Genomic DNA, 14652 nt, shown 5'->3' with positions numbered 1-14652 from the left:
GCACAATGAGCTTGTGATGTTGATTTTGATTAATCTAAGATGAGAGAGATAGGATTAATTTAGGGAATTTAACCTAATCTTAATTTAGAGAAAGTGAGAAGTGAAACGGTAAATGAAAGAAAGTAAATGATAAGGTGTATATAAGCCAAGGGTAAAATGGCCAGTCACATTTTATTTGGCCGGATAATTAGATTGGTATTTACTTTGAAGGAATTGATAGTTTGTGGGCGTAATTTTGTAAAGAAAAATATAAAGAGGCATAATTTCAAAATTTTGGTACATAAAATGGTGTTTTTATCAATTGACGGTCTTATTTTATGAAAGATCATGGTAGTCAAAAAAAAAAAAAAAAAAAGAAAGAAAATCAAAATCAAAAAATAATACTCATACTCCTTATTTGGCGTAAGTTTCCTTCCTTTTTCACTCACATTGCATGTTTCTTCCCCAATATAATTTGCCTTCATTGTATCAATAACCCTAATTTATATCAATACCATCATCTAATTCCGCTGATTTGCAATTACAACTGCACAATCATAAGGTATGTACCCTTTAATCTCTTCTTTTGATCTTCAATTTTGATTTGGGGTTTGAATTTTGATTTTTGCGCCTAATTTTGTTGATTAGGGTTTTTATCTTTAACTTTAGAGGCTAATTTACGAGATTTTGGTATTATAGATGTGTTTGTGATGATTTTGTTTGGTTAGTGTTTCAAAGTTTGAAGCTTTACGTGATTTTGTCAATTAATGCAAATGCTATCATTTGGAGATTCTGATAATTTGATGTTTGATTTCAGTCTTGTTAAACTGATCGGTTACGTTTGTTCAAAATTCCCGTCACAGAAAGCAAAACGTAGAGAACCAGTTGTATAGGAGAGAGTAGAGAGTATGCTAAGATTCGGAGATTTTGGGATTTGGTGTTTGATACTCCCTCTTGTTCAACTGATTTGTTACGTTTGTTCAAAATTCCCGTCACAAAAAGTACAAGTAAAGAACCAGTTGAATAGGAGGGAGTATGTAATTTTGATGATTATGTTTAGTTAGTGTTTCAAAGTATAGGAGAGACTAGAGACTATGCTTAGCTAAGATTCGGAGATTTTGGTATTTGATGTTTGATAATCCCTCTTATTCAACTGATTTGATACGTTTGTTCAAAATTCCCGTCACAAAAAGTTGAAGTAAAGAACCAGTTGAATGGGAGAGAGTATGTGATTTTGATGATTATGTTTAGTTAGTGTTTTAAAGTTCGAAAATTTACCCTTCTCTTCACTCAACTCGTATAGTATCTTAATTTTTAAACTCAATTTCGATACATAGTTTGAGTTGATGCACTTTTCGCCTGATTTTGTCAGTTAGAGTATCGAGTTGTAGTTCAAGTTCTAGTGTTTGGAGATTTTGAGATTTGATTGTGATGATATGTTTGGTTATTGTTTTAAAGTTTGTAGCTTTAATTTATTATTCATTCAGAATTCATGTTATTGTAATCAACCTTTCATTTTTTGTAAAAAAATAATAATTTTTTGGTTTAAATTTACTGAATGATATCATATCTTGGTGAGAGATCTCAATTTTGATTGCTGCCCTGCTATTTCGGCAATCGGAATCATGATGCAAGTGTACTGGCTTAGTATATGTTGCATTAAGGATTGTTTCTGATGGTATGATGACTATGATCAGTGGTACAATATTAAGGGACGGACAAAGGGTTGTGGGATTAATTATATTTAGACGTGTCTTAGTGCGGAGGAAGGTTATGGGGTCGACATGGGCAATCCTTGTTATCTCTTAGCCTTTTAGGTTGTATAAGAAACCTAGGAAAAAGGGCAACTAGCTTTCACTCTTGTTGTTCATATGATCTTTACAATTCTATAAAATCTTTGTGAACAATTTTTCATTACTGTTTCCTCATTTCAGTTTGCTCTTTATTATTGTGTATACTGTATACGCTATCGAAGAGTTCTTATTCTAGTAGTTAAATGGAGATATTGTGGATAATAGGTCACGGATTCCAATATCTTCTCCCCTTTGTATTGTAATGGGATTTTGCCTCCTTTGACACCAAAAAAAAATTATAATTGCTTTATGCTGACTTGTGAACAAACTAGCGTTGTTACGAATATCATGGTTGATTTGGACTATTGCATGTTGTTTTATGCCTAAGGTCAGTTGAATTGCAGAATTATTAGGAGGACGGATATATTTTGTTAGCATGAGCACTAGAGTTTCCAGGCGTATTCCCCTAGGGAGTGTTGGCCCTAGTTCTCAGCAGAAGAAAGGGGTACTAGAATTCGATCTTAATGAAACACCATCTGACCACTCTCATTTCAATGAAGGAGATGCCTTCACCCGTACTCCTACTGTACCAGAAGCGCAAGGCAGACAACAAAGATCGCAACTGCCACCTGTAACAATCGATGTAGATACAAGCGACGATGATGTTGTTTTGTCGTCGCCAAGGGCCTTTGAAGAGGTACTTCTTTTCTATTTGTTTGATAAGGGTCTGTACATTATTTACGTACTTTGTAAATTACTGACTATTATATCTCGGTTTGTTCCTTCTTTTTTTTTTGGTAAAATAAAATTGAAGGCGAGAAATAATCTGAGACGGCATCAGAATAGAAGCAATGTTGTGGATGTTGATTCAGGTGAGTGCATTTTTTATGCCTGTGTAATTTTAGGAGCATGCCTTTTTATGACCTCCTTTTGTCAGTCAAGTGTGAAGCATCTTTCAATACCTCTTTATGTGTTACTTATAGTATGACTTGAATCAGTTAATGGATATAATCATATAATAATGAGGACAGAGCGGGTTTTTCCTACTTATGATGGTGTGAGAAAATTTGACAATTAAATGAAAAATCACAAACTACTGCAGAAGTATTACAGTCCTTTTGGTTATATAAGTGTGCATAAACGCCAGGCGGATTGAGGCCCTGCTAAATGGCCTTGGAGTCCCTTAGGTGCAAGAGATAAGGCTCACTAGGCGTTCCAAGGCGCTACTAGTGAGGCGCACTCGAGACGCCTCAATATTCAATTCCATATTTTATTTTCTTAATCCTTTATTTTACCCTTCTCTTCTACCCCTTGTCATTAATTTTTATTTATTTACTTGATAGCCCTCTTTAAAACAAACAAAAATAGGACTAATGTTGCGCACAATTTATTTTATTTAAAACATACATGTTCATTTGAAAATTCAGTGCTCTTTGTTTCCATAAGGCGCGCGCCTTCGGACCTTGTCGCCTCAGTGCGCCTCGTGCCTTCTCAAATTAAGGTCTAAGACTAGTGTTCTTGATATAAGTGACTCACCAAACTACCTCCCTTTATTCTTTTGCTACTAGTTTTCTGCTTTAATTGGTTACTTTTCATATTTTTTTTAAAAACCTGGCTTAATCCTTTTCATTCGTCTTTTTTTGTGAGTTAAGGACTTAGTGACGTTGAACTATGTTGTATGTGTAAGATTTTGGAATCTGGATGACCCTAGCCACATTGCTTTTTTGTTGGCCTTTTCTTCTTATTACTGAGTAGGACAGTAGGTAGGTCACCGTTAAATTATTCTCCCTCCTACTCGCTCATTTCTTCGCCTTCCATTTTGCACAAAAAATAAGGAAATGATTTTAGACCACACAAAACCCCACATGCAAATGAATTTGGACCACACAAACCTTTCCAAAAAAGGAAAGAGGGAAGAAAATCCGATTAACATGAAAAAGGAAAGAGGGAAGAAATGAGCGACTAGGAGGGAGTAGATAGAGAGAATTCGTAATTCTGTGATGAGAGTGTGCTTCCGTAAGCTTTTTGGAAGGACTTGGAGCTTATTCTGTTATCCTAAACCAAACAAACTCACTTGATTATTTCATTAATGAATTTCTGTAGTTCGGGATTTGTGTCTTAGTTTGCATGTCCTAGCTCTATTATCTGGTGCTGGCTTCATTTCCTGTGTTGTACAACTTACCTGGTTTTATCTTTTGTGGTGTAGAACCTGAAGTTAGTGAAGCTGCTAATAATCGTAATAAGCGCCAGAGAGTTCCAGCAAACGTACCTGTTATCAACTGTGAATCGTATGTAGCACGAGATAGGAACAAAAACATTGTGGTGAGTATCATTTAAGCATCAAGTATATGTGTTCAGTTGCAGCCTCATGTCTATATGGTTGCTTGTACACTTTTGTCTGAGAACTCATCAAGCCTCTTTGCGGGAACAAAAGCCTTAATTACAAGCAACAGGCGGAGTGTTAAAAGTATTTTACCTGAGGCGCTGTATAGTACTCCCTCCATCCCATTCATATTGTCCCTACGCGACTTTGGTGTTCAAAAGTTTTAAATAATGTTGACTTTGTGCTATATTTTTTCAAAAGAAACACTAGCAATATTTTTTTTTTTGCACGAGAGTGTACATAAGTTTTTTGATAAATAATCAATACAAAGGTTAAATGGCTCAATTGTTGCACCCTTTTTTTTTGCAAAACACTCCCTTTTAATCATCTTTTTGCAAATTTCTTTATTTTAAAACTATTCTTTTATGTCTAGCACTTTCCAGCAAAAATAATGAGCTTTCAGGCGTTGACCATCTGAGAGCGTGTGAAGTTTGTTATTTTCCCTTATAGTTTGTCTAATACTATCTTCTAACGAATATTTTTGTACTAGTCCCTTCAATCCTTCATTCCTAAATAGAGCACATAATTTACACTATGTAAGGAAGCCATAAAAAACGACTTCTATTTAAGTCTGGTGACTGTTTATCCCACAATTAGAAATGGAAAATGGAAGGATAAACTGATACAATTGATGGGAAAGTAGGAAAAGACGGGAAAAATAGGTTTTGCACATGTCTCATGTGCTCAACACCTTGAAAGTGCGTATGAGGAGTGGTAGACGTAAAAGATGGTTTAAATGGGTGAATTAGCCCCTCCAAAAAAAAAAAAAAATCAAAGAATTTCAGAATTTAGAGAAGGGAATTCAAAATTCTTCACTTAAGCAACTTCTGATTGTGGTGTGTACTATGCTGTGTTTTTTTGTTTGATAGCAGAATGGATATGGACGGAATATGGCAGTGCAGACAAGGAGGTCTGTGGCACCACCACCGCCGCCACCACCACCTCCTCCACCGGAGCCTGCATTCAGTTGTCCTATTTGCATGGGTCCTTTTGTTGAGGAAATATCAACAAAATGCGGTCATATTTTCTGCAAGGAGTGTCTTACGAAAGCATTAAAGGTTAAGAGCATATGCCCAACCTGCAGAACTAAGGTGACATTGAAAGGTACTATCAGAGTATTCCTTCCCAAGACATCCTGAGATTTGTCAGTGTATCCAGTATTCGGATTTCTTTTGTTATTATACCCTGTGAATTTATTTTGATCCATTGTCAAAACCTAATTCACTATTAATAAGATTATAAGAATATGTTTATGGACATTGCCGTGTTTATGATTTTGAAAGGCAGACAAATTCTAATGCTTGCTCTTTTGCTTCGGCATTTACCTTAACATTGTATTTACCAAACCCTCCAAAGCAATGGAAGCAGCCACCACTTTCGAAAGCATCGAAGTCATTGTCCAAAGGACTAAAAGGTCTAAAGCTTGCCAAATGGTAAAAAACCAAACCTCTTGTCGCCTTGTCGAAGAGTTCTTGAGGGTTGCAGATTTATTTCTCTGCTATTTATTGTATTATCTCGGTACCAGCAAGAATTACCACAAGAATTAAGAGTGGTCACAAGTTACATTTGCTTCTTTTCCATGTTACATGAGTATATCTTTAGATGTGGTGTATGAGCTTCTTGAAGAGGCGCTGATACTTGTATCCGACATGTCTGGTGGTAAAAAACCAAACCACTTGTCGTCTCGTCGAAGAGTCCTGAGGGTTGCAAACTTGTTTCTCTGCTATTTCTTCTACTGTCTCGGTACCAGCAAGAATTACCACAAGGATTAAAAGAGTGGTCACAGGTTTCATTGGCATCTGTTCCATGATTTATCTTTTAAGATCTGGAGTATGAGCTTCTTGAAGTGGTGCTAATACTCATATCCGATATGTCTGATGCTATGCAACAATGCCTGAGCAGGCCTACGACAATGACGCTTAAACCACCTTGCTATAAGCCTACAAGGTAATACTAAAACGTCATAAAGCATCCCATAAAAATGGCTGATGTTCTGGCTCTGGACAAGTGATGCTTCAAAATATTGCCGGTACAATGAGTATACACATCTATACTGATGCATCAAAATATTGCCGATACCCTATTGTCCATATCGATAAATCAAACATTCAAATACAAGCGATAATGAATTTCAATACCACCCATTACTCTCCGTGAATATACTTGTGAAGAAAGAGGACATGTAATCATGGATCACTATAGTACGAAAAAAAATCAAAAACCAACTTTAAACAATTATTTTAGAAAGAATTTTCGTTTATTGTCAATTAAGCACACAAGATACAACATTTTAATAATTTTCTTATTAGTTGTAAGTTCTAACAAGCAACCGTCTACATGGGGCTAATGACAACAATTTAGTTACAGTAAAGGAAGATGGAAACTATTGGCAACCACTTCACTTGAGATGAGTAAATCCAACGTATCTTTTCCTCTAATTATCATAGATAATAACAAGTTCATCAAAAATTCCACCTAGGAGAATAATTTACAGCTGCAGTAGGCCGAGCCTTGACTGGTGGCTGTGGCCGAGGCTTGACCGATTGTTGCTCCATATTGTTCCGCTTCTTCATGATAGATGAGACGGTAGGGCTGAAAAAGTCCATGGTCTTATGAGATGGTGCACCTTGTGAGTATGTCTTTCTGGGTGTCATATAACTTTTTTGCTTTTCCATGGACGATCTTCGAGCCATGGGGTTTCTATGTACAGGCCCCCATCTATTATAGCTCACACAACTTTGGCTCCTCCCAACTGGCTGAAATCTCCCTTCTCTGGGAGGAGGGCTTGTGTAGTTTCTGCTCTCGGCGGTTTCTGCAGAGTATAATGTCTCTCCTTCACTACTCATCTCGTCTCTCGCCCCTAACAAGGCAACTGGTGAAGAGCTCGACTGAGCATCAGATCCGGTTGACGCATTGTCTTCCTTATTTTCTTCATTTTCTAATTGATTTTCTCTTTTTGGTAATGGGATTTGGACGGGGCTTTCTTCTTTTAGTGACCCTTCTTGGGAAGAGGCCTCATTAACACAATTTTCACCTGAACTAGGGAGAAGTTCCTTCGAAGCTCTGCATATCCTCGGAGGGAAACCGATATCCAAAAGGCGGATTTGAGTTGGGCTCGTCTTAACAGCATTAGCAGTCACCTTTGGCGACTCGTATATTTCTGGGGTCGGAATTCCCTGTGGATGTGAGATCGGTTTTTCCACCTCCTTTGTTTGTCGGGGTTGATCTCTTGGTTTGGACACTGTATTACATGATGATGTGGCTGCCTCTATTTCTTCGGTTACCTTGAAAACTTGTCTCATAGAGAAAGAACCACATGAATGCTCACTTCGGTGTCCACCCGATATCAACCTAGTCAATGGCAACTTTGTTTTGCTGATATCATCAAGGCTGCCTTCCCAATGCTGATTTAGCCAGTCGAAAATAATGGGCATCGGGATTCCAAACTGCATTGGAATATCCTTTTTCCAAGAAACTGATGATGATGAAGAAGTTGAAGATGATTTAGGGTTTGGCGAAGTGGCTATCTTCATCGGATCACAGACCATAAATGCAAGATTACCCTGGGAATCAAATCCAGCTGATCCCGGGCTCCAAGTAAACCCTTCTGTGGATAGTTTAATGAGATTATCAGTGGCTATAACTACTTTTCCTTCTCCGACCGTCAGCTCCTTTTTCTCAGCATGCCCTAGAAGATAAACGATGTTACCTAACTCAATGTTTGGTTTAGGACATGCCTTAAAGTACTGAGCTTGCTGACCATGATTAGCAGAATCTCCTTCAAGCGTATCTATACCCACAACTGTAAGATCGAGAACAGAGCTGGTGACAAAAAACCTGATTGAATATGAACAAACGAAACATCAGATAAGGTTTTTTACATGAACGTAACCCATTTAACTCACCATTTATTAGGATATAAAGCCTAGTGGTATAAAAATCATGAGACCGCAAAATATGAGCAGTTGTGATCCCTTTCTAAGGTGAATTGTCAACCAACATTTTGTAACTTCAATATTTCACCAACTTAACTTCGAAAACAGAACCGACCTAGTATGATATATTCATCGTCTTGTAGTTCCAGCATGAATTTAATCTTACACCAAAATATGTCTAAGTATCTACATTGAATCTTCCATGTTAGTGGTCATTTACTATACTGTACACGAAACATCATAATTTGTACTCTAGGAAACCCACCCAATGTGATTTGTAGTAGGGTTCCGGAATCGCTCGACTACACTACGAATTGCGAATCATTAAGAGCGAATTCTATCCCGTCGCTTGCTGAAAATACATATATCACACATCCTATAAGATCGAATCGCGAATTGGTAAGGGTGTATCCAAAATGGGTCCGGTACAATGATTTGTACCAAGTACTCCGTATATGCACACAACGGGAAAGACGATGAAAGTTTTAATAGCTACCCTACAATCAAAACCTCACAAAACTGTCCTTCTATCAGACCCTAGGAAACTCGTTGCTCTCTGAAAAGCATAGCTACAAAGTCATAAACTAAAATATGCTAACTGCTAAGCTATAATACCTGAGATTTCACAAGGACTCGAAAACACGCTCCCAAGGCCTTTTACTCAAGTATCTCCATTCTATCAATAACATCCTTTTTGATAAAATATGTTGAGCTATAATAGTTTCAGTACAGTAACAGTCAATGAAATACATAACGAGTTACATTGGCCAGAAATCAGATCCAACTCTTTATCACCCGCTTCTTTTTTAAAAATTGCTATGGATTGCACTCAGCAAGTGAGCAAAGCAAGTAGCAGCTCATAATAGCAAGTCGCTCATACCAAATCTCGTGAGCTACACAATTCAACAGCCCGTCATATGTCATGACATTTTTCATGTTTGAAGTTTAGAACCTAAATACTCCGTAGTTCACAATATATACTGATTATACAATAAGTCCCTGAGCAATTACAACCTTTCCTCTATGTATCCTCATTGGCCGCACCTCAAAAATAATAAGGATCATATTCACAATCCTATGACCCTGGTTAGTGGTTACTAAGCTCGGATGAGATTTGGAGTAGGCAACATAAAACAATGGTTGACAAACAGGAAATCACAACAGAAAATACCATCAAACATTGAATTAGGATTATCCATAACATGGGGGGAACAAAACAACAAATATGAGAAAAGAAAATACTCCCTAACATATTCGAAGTTGAGAAATACAGGAAAGCTCATAACTTGCTATCTACGAAAGAACCATACACAAAACGATCACAAAAACCGCTTAAAATTTGAAAAGGGAAACATAGTCAGAATTTGTAGAGTAAGCACCCCAGCCAACTGGACAAAGCCATCCGTGAAATCAAAATTTATCTACACTCATGTGAGTCATGTCTTTAAGATACACTGTTCATGAACTACTCTCAACAGTTAACATAGGCAGACAGTACTGAAACTACAACCTTACTAAAGTTCTCTCTTTTGGGTGCGAAATGAGGCACAAGTCTAGCACAATACAAGAACACGGGATTCAAACCTGCGACCTATCATCCACAAGCCATCGGTTTCTACTCTCTACACTCTACCATTAGGCCAACACATCAAAGTAACAGCACAACCAATACAAAAGAACCATCATTCTAATTTCTCAAAGATTCTCATTGCATTCAACACAAAATCCCAAACACCCACAACAAATAAAGCCTTACAACAGCATAAACCCAATGGCCAATGCCTCAATGGCTCCCTGAAATTGCGAGGTAAGGGGGGGTCGGATGTACCATTTAAAGCCTTAATCCACCAAAGGTGCAGGCTAATATGAACCATTATAAGCAATCGAACCAATCATATTAAAAAAAAATAAAAAAAAATACTCCCTCCGTCTCAAACATTTCTTCACCCTTTTAGTTCTCTATGAGCGGTATTTTAATCAAAGGTAAACAAATGACCGAGACCAAGCGAGGCAGGGAGCAGAATCAAAGTAATAACCCTGAGCATCACCTGTGAGGCACAAGAGTAGCAGGAACACCATTATGAAGCTGGATCTCAGCTAATTCAGCAGCATTAACAGAAGCAAGATTAGCATGAGTAGTCAACAAAAGATTCTTATGAATCAAAAACCCTGTACCAAAACCTTGACCATTAAAAGTAGAATTTGAAGATGAAGATGAAAGTTTCACCATTGTTGAACTTTTACTTGAAAAGATTGAAGCTTTAAGTCTTTCTGACTTGCCACCACCATTGCAGAAACACCAAGATTCACTCAAAACCCTCATTTTTAGTTTCTTCAATTGTTTCAATCTGTGAATGACATTTCTGCTTAAAAATTGAGGGTTTGATTCAGGAAATTGTGGGCAGTTTTTAAATTGGATTTTTCTAAAAAAAATTGCAGTGAAATGGAGTTTAAACTGTTTGTAATAATAATGATGTTGAGTTAGGAATAATAGTGATTATAATGATGGATTAATGGATAATTTAAAAGGGATTAGAGAAGAATGAAAATGTGAGAAGAAGGTGAGAAGAGAAGAAAGGGAAGAAGGATGAGAGTGACACAAATTATGAGGATAACAACAACGTGAGGAGAGAACACTGAGGACTAGAGTGAGGAGAGGCTAGTCGGCTACTAAACGTGCTATCAACTAAATTGAGGTGGTTTTGTTAATGTCTTATATTATATCAACATTTTTATTGACCTTGTTGGGGATAAATTGATTTTCAATTGGGAAGTCGTCTCGGTTTAAACCGAGTTCTTTTAGGATGAGATGCAACACAAAAATAGAATTGACAAATCTCCCTTTGTCGGTTGGTACATGTTTGTTACTCATCTCGTCCCTTAGTCATGAAGTCATAGGTCTGTCAAGATGGAGTAAATTTTTTGGTTAGTCATTTACCTTTCATAAGAGTATCCGCCGAATGAAAAAACTTCCATGAAATCGACTCGACGCAAAGTCCACAAAGTCGGGGCATTATATTAAGGGGCAAGGTTACCTATGACTCTTAGGAGTAGCAACTAGTAACTGTAACATGTTAATAAAAAATGCAGGTGAAGGAGACAGGGGACCAGGAAGAATGTGGAAGGCATGTCACATGGATCATGCCATCATGGGCCCTATCTACATAATATGTGTGTACTAATGCACGAGTAGTGGCCATTTATGTTCAGGCCAATCTTCTAAATTACAAATCTTAGAAAACAACTCCTCTTATTGTTTGTTTCTGCTTCTTTCACTTGAAAGTCAAGTGTGTGTGCTTCTTGTGTCGGTCGATGACTTCTCACAAATTTCGCAAATATTCATGCTCTATCATCGACAAAGGTCTTTGAAACACTTCGTTTGAGTGATTCGAAATACATATTACGCCAATTAAGATGCATGAAATTCCCAAGTGGTACATACATATCAAGTCAATTAAGATGCAATACTAGTTGGATTACATGATCAACTGTTGGAGATTAATGTGGATGTTGAACAATGAAAAACACGGCGTTTAAATGTAGCCATAACTACTAGAGATCTACACCGCCCCTAGCCCGCCTAATATATTAACTTAATATAAGTCTTAAATTCAACAATGTCGCCTTCGTTCTACCACCATGTTCTCTCCACAAAAGCTTCATCAACTGGTATCAGATTTATCAAGAGCTGCAACAAACATTTCAGATGAGAGCATTGTTAAAATTCAGAAAACACACAGAATTTGGACAACTATGCTAGAATTCAGAATCTGTAGCAGAGTGAATTAAGGTATTGGTAGGGGAATGGGCGAAGAGTAGCATTATACCGGATGTGGCGAGAAAACAGTGAAAAAAAGTGCATAACAAGCAATACATTCATAAGAATGATAACCGAAAGCCTTGCATCAATTTCTGAATCAAACCAAATCCAATTTTATTGCAGTTTGTTCCTCTCCTTACAACAGCTAATTGATATAAATCCTCAACTATTGATCTACAAAGAGTGGGCTGAATAAGCATTTTACGGAATAACACGGTTTGGACAGAAATCTCAAGGAACCATTAAATGTAAAAAAACCAGGATGCAAACTGAAGGAGAAATAAGATAGAGGAATTACTGTTATAGTTAAGAAGCTTCTCAATCAGGTCAACATGTGTCATGAGCATCCTCCTGCAGCAGTAACGAACCAATCCCAAAGCATCAAGAGCATCTCTGTTGCACAAATAATGAATGTGTTAGTAAACCTTCACATCTCCCAACATTTACACCGCTGTATTTAAAATTTTAAACACATAAAATAAGAGTATAATTCAGGTCATCAGGCCCGAATATAAAACACAGAAACAACATGAAGTTATGGGCAGGGTCAGCCACTGTCTGTGTGGGATTTAGGACAAGAATTTTTCTTCAATAACAAATACAAATATGCTCTTATTAAGCAACCAAGGCGGTTGGTGTAGTGGCAAGCATGGTTACCAGATTCGCTATGAATACGCCCCTATCAATTCGCGATTCGCTTTAGAGAATGTGTGCTATGTGTATTTTTTTAAGCGACGGGATAGAATTCGCTCTTAATGATTCGCGATTCGTAGGGTACCAAGCGAATTCGGTAACTCTGGTGGCAAGGGCAGAATTAAAATAGCCAAAGTTCAAGGAGTTGGCAAAACAATTTTTCTGAAAACAAAGATGTCCTAATAGGTTTGTAGGTTGTAACTCGTAACATGTTTATCCATTTTAAATTCCCTCTTCATGCTCCCACACAACCTTCATGTTTTCTTAGACCTTATTGCTCGTGTTACTTTTATACATAAAAGAACTAAGAAGACACAAGTTGCTCTGATTCCCAAAAATGAAAGCGTTATACGGACTACGGAGTAACATTTATCTGTACATAAAGAGCCGGACTTCAATGCATGGCATGGATGCAAACATTAGCAAGGACAACAGAGAGAACGGCTAAAGCCTAATCCTTTCCTTATGGATATTCTCACACAAAACTTCTACAGGGGCTATGGCTGCACAGTCAGCTCAGTTGAAACATGAATTTGTACTCCTTCGAACTCACTGTAATTTTCCCATTGTTTGAGTTTTGAAATATGTGTGCGGAAATTTGAGAAAAGGGGTAATTCAAAAATATTGGACGGTGTAATGACTAATAACTTTGTTAGCCTTAGCCATATATTTCCAAACAAACAAGCTCCAAAACAAAACCTCTTGACTCTTGAAGACAACTCACTCCAAAATCATAAAACATACTCCCAACTGTCCTCGTCATTATTTACCTCCACTTTTGGTACAAAGATTTTGAGAAAGAAGGAACCAACTTTTACAATTGCTTTCTGATGGCAAGTGAACCAAATTGTATTTTTATGCAAGTGGAGAAAAAGTTTACTAATCAAAAACACCCTCAAAATAGAAAGCTAAACAAATGACCAAGACAACCAAAATGAATTAGTTAAAACAAATGTCCGGGATGAAGGGAGTAGCTACGCATCTCTAGCTTATGCTTAGATCCGTCGCAAGAAGACTCAAATGGTGCATGCAAATGAGCAAATGAGCAAATGAGCAATTGAGCATTACAGTGCCTTCCAAGAAAACCTCTAATATACACTTTTAAATTTCCTAAGTCTTATCCAAAATAAACAAACAGATAAATCTCTACAATAATAACTCACTAACCCAGAACACCACAATTCCTTGACACATATTCGATTACTTACGAAACCCGAAAGCCTTGTTCAAAATTGATCCTCTCATTCAATATGACAGCAATAGTCTCACTCCATAACCTTTTATGTACAAATAATTTCGCCGCAACATAGACAACAAAATCTACACCAATTCACATGATATTAACCTAAAAAGACTCAATCTTGCACCAACATTTAAGCACAACACAACAATATCAAGCTAATTTAAAGCTAATCACATCAAAATTCCAAAATGAATGAATCTTTTACAATAAATCAAAAGAAGATTAAGAAAAGGAGGAGGGTTTAGTACCCTTCACTGTAATCAGCCTGGAGAAGATCAAGGTATGTGTCCCACTTGTTTCCAATCACCTGCAAAGATTTATTATAGTGTAAGATGAAATTTTGCATAATAGTATAAAATGTAGCAAAATAGAAGAGTGCACAAGAGGGAAAATTAATTAATTAATTAGGGTTCATGTAAACCCTATAAGTTTAATACCTTGCCGCAGGTGAAGCAACGAACTGGAATAATCATGTTTGCAGGGAGAAAGGGAAGAGAGTTGGACAAGTGCAGCGGAAGAAAGGGGGAGGCAAGTTAAGTTTGGTTCAGGGTTTTATCAAGCCCGGGTGAAACTGGTAAATTGGGGAGGCAATTTGAAATCGGATGGCCAATATGGGCCAAGGTTTATCAAGCCGGGTTTAGGGGTTTTATTTGTATAACAACATGGTAAATTGGTCAAATGATTTAGGTTCGGATGGTTCGAAACTTGGATGTGTTGTATTTTGAGTTAGCGTGAGCAAGGCTTTGTTATTTTAGGTTTGGAGTTTGCTTTTGGTATGCCAATTTGAGTCCCTTAGTAAAAGGGAT

At 37.2% G+C, this 14652-nt stretch overlaps 3 protein-coding genes across 8 annotated transcripts; 1 reads left to right on the top strand and 2 right to left on the bottom strand.

Moving 5' to 3' along the window:
• Positions 1-312: 312 nt before the first annotated feature.
• Positions 313-5451, top strand: LOC141607349 (uncharacterized). 6 transcript variants are annotated; one of them, XM_074426711.1, is made up of 5 exons: positions 313-541; positions 2177-2469; positions 2587-2644; positions 3979-4094; positions 5028-5451. In XM_074426711.1, exons 2-5 carry the CDS (start codon positions 2209-2211, stop codon positions 5292-5294), a joined length of 702 nt encoding a protein of 233 aa, XP_074282812.1. In that variant the 5' UTR covers positions 313-541; positions 2177-2208; the 3' UTR covers positions 5295-5451. The 6 variants fall into 6 exon arrangements, with proteins under 6 accessions (XP_074282812.1, XP_074282802.1, XP_074282819.1 ...); XM_074426701.1 differs by having other exon boundaries at positions 5025-5451; XM_074426718.1 differs by having other exon boundaries at positions 2166-2469.
• Positions 5452-6439: 988 nt separating this feature from the next.
• On the bottom strand, positions 6440-10797 carry LOC141607344 (uncharacterized). Its single transcript, XM_074426697.1, has 2 exons — positions 10139-10797; positions 6440-7992 (listed from the first exon to the last, which is right to left on the bottom strand). The coding sequence occupies exons 1-2, from the start codon at positions 10411-10413 to the stop codon at positions 6618-6620; spliced, it is 1650 nt and encodes a 549-aa protein (XP_074282798.1). The 5' UTR covers positions 10414-10797; the 3' UTR covers positions 6440-6617.
• Positions 10798-11417: 620 nt separating this feature from the next.
• Positions 11418-14404, bottom strand: LOC141607334 (DNA-directed RNA polymerase subunit 10-like protein). Its single transcript, XM_074426691.1, has 4 exons — positions 14284-14404; positions 14095-14153; positions 12209-12303; positions 11418-11778 (listed from the first exon to the last, which is right to left on the bottom strand). Exons 1-4 carry the CDS (start codon positions 14317-14319, stop codon positions 11753-11755), a joined length of 216 nt encoding a protein of 71 aa, XP_074282792.1. The 5' UTR covers positions 14320-14404; the 3' UTR covers positions 11418-11752.
• Between the last annotated feature and the right edge of the window lie 248 nt (positions 14405-14652).

The sequence above is a fragment of the Silene latifolia genome, chromosome 1, assembly GCF_048544455.1.
Source record: "Silene latifolia isolate original U9 population chromosome 1, ASM4854445v1, whole genome shotgun sequence".
NCBI lineage: Eukaryota > Viridiplantae > Streptophyta > Magnoliopsida > Caryophyllales > Caryophyllaceae > Silene > Silene latifolia.
This window is presented reverse-complemented; position numbering and strand designations above follow the sequence as displayed.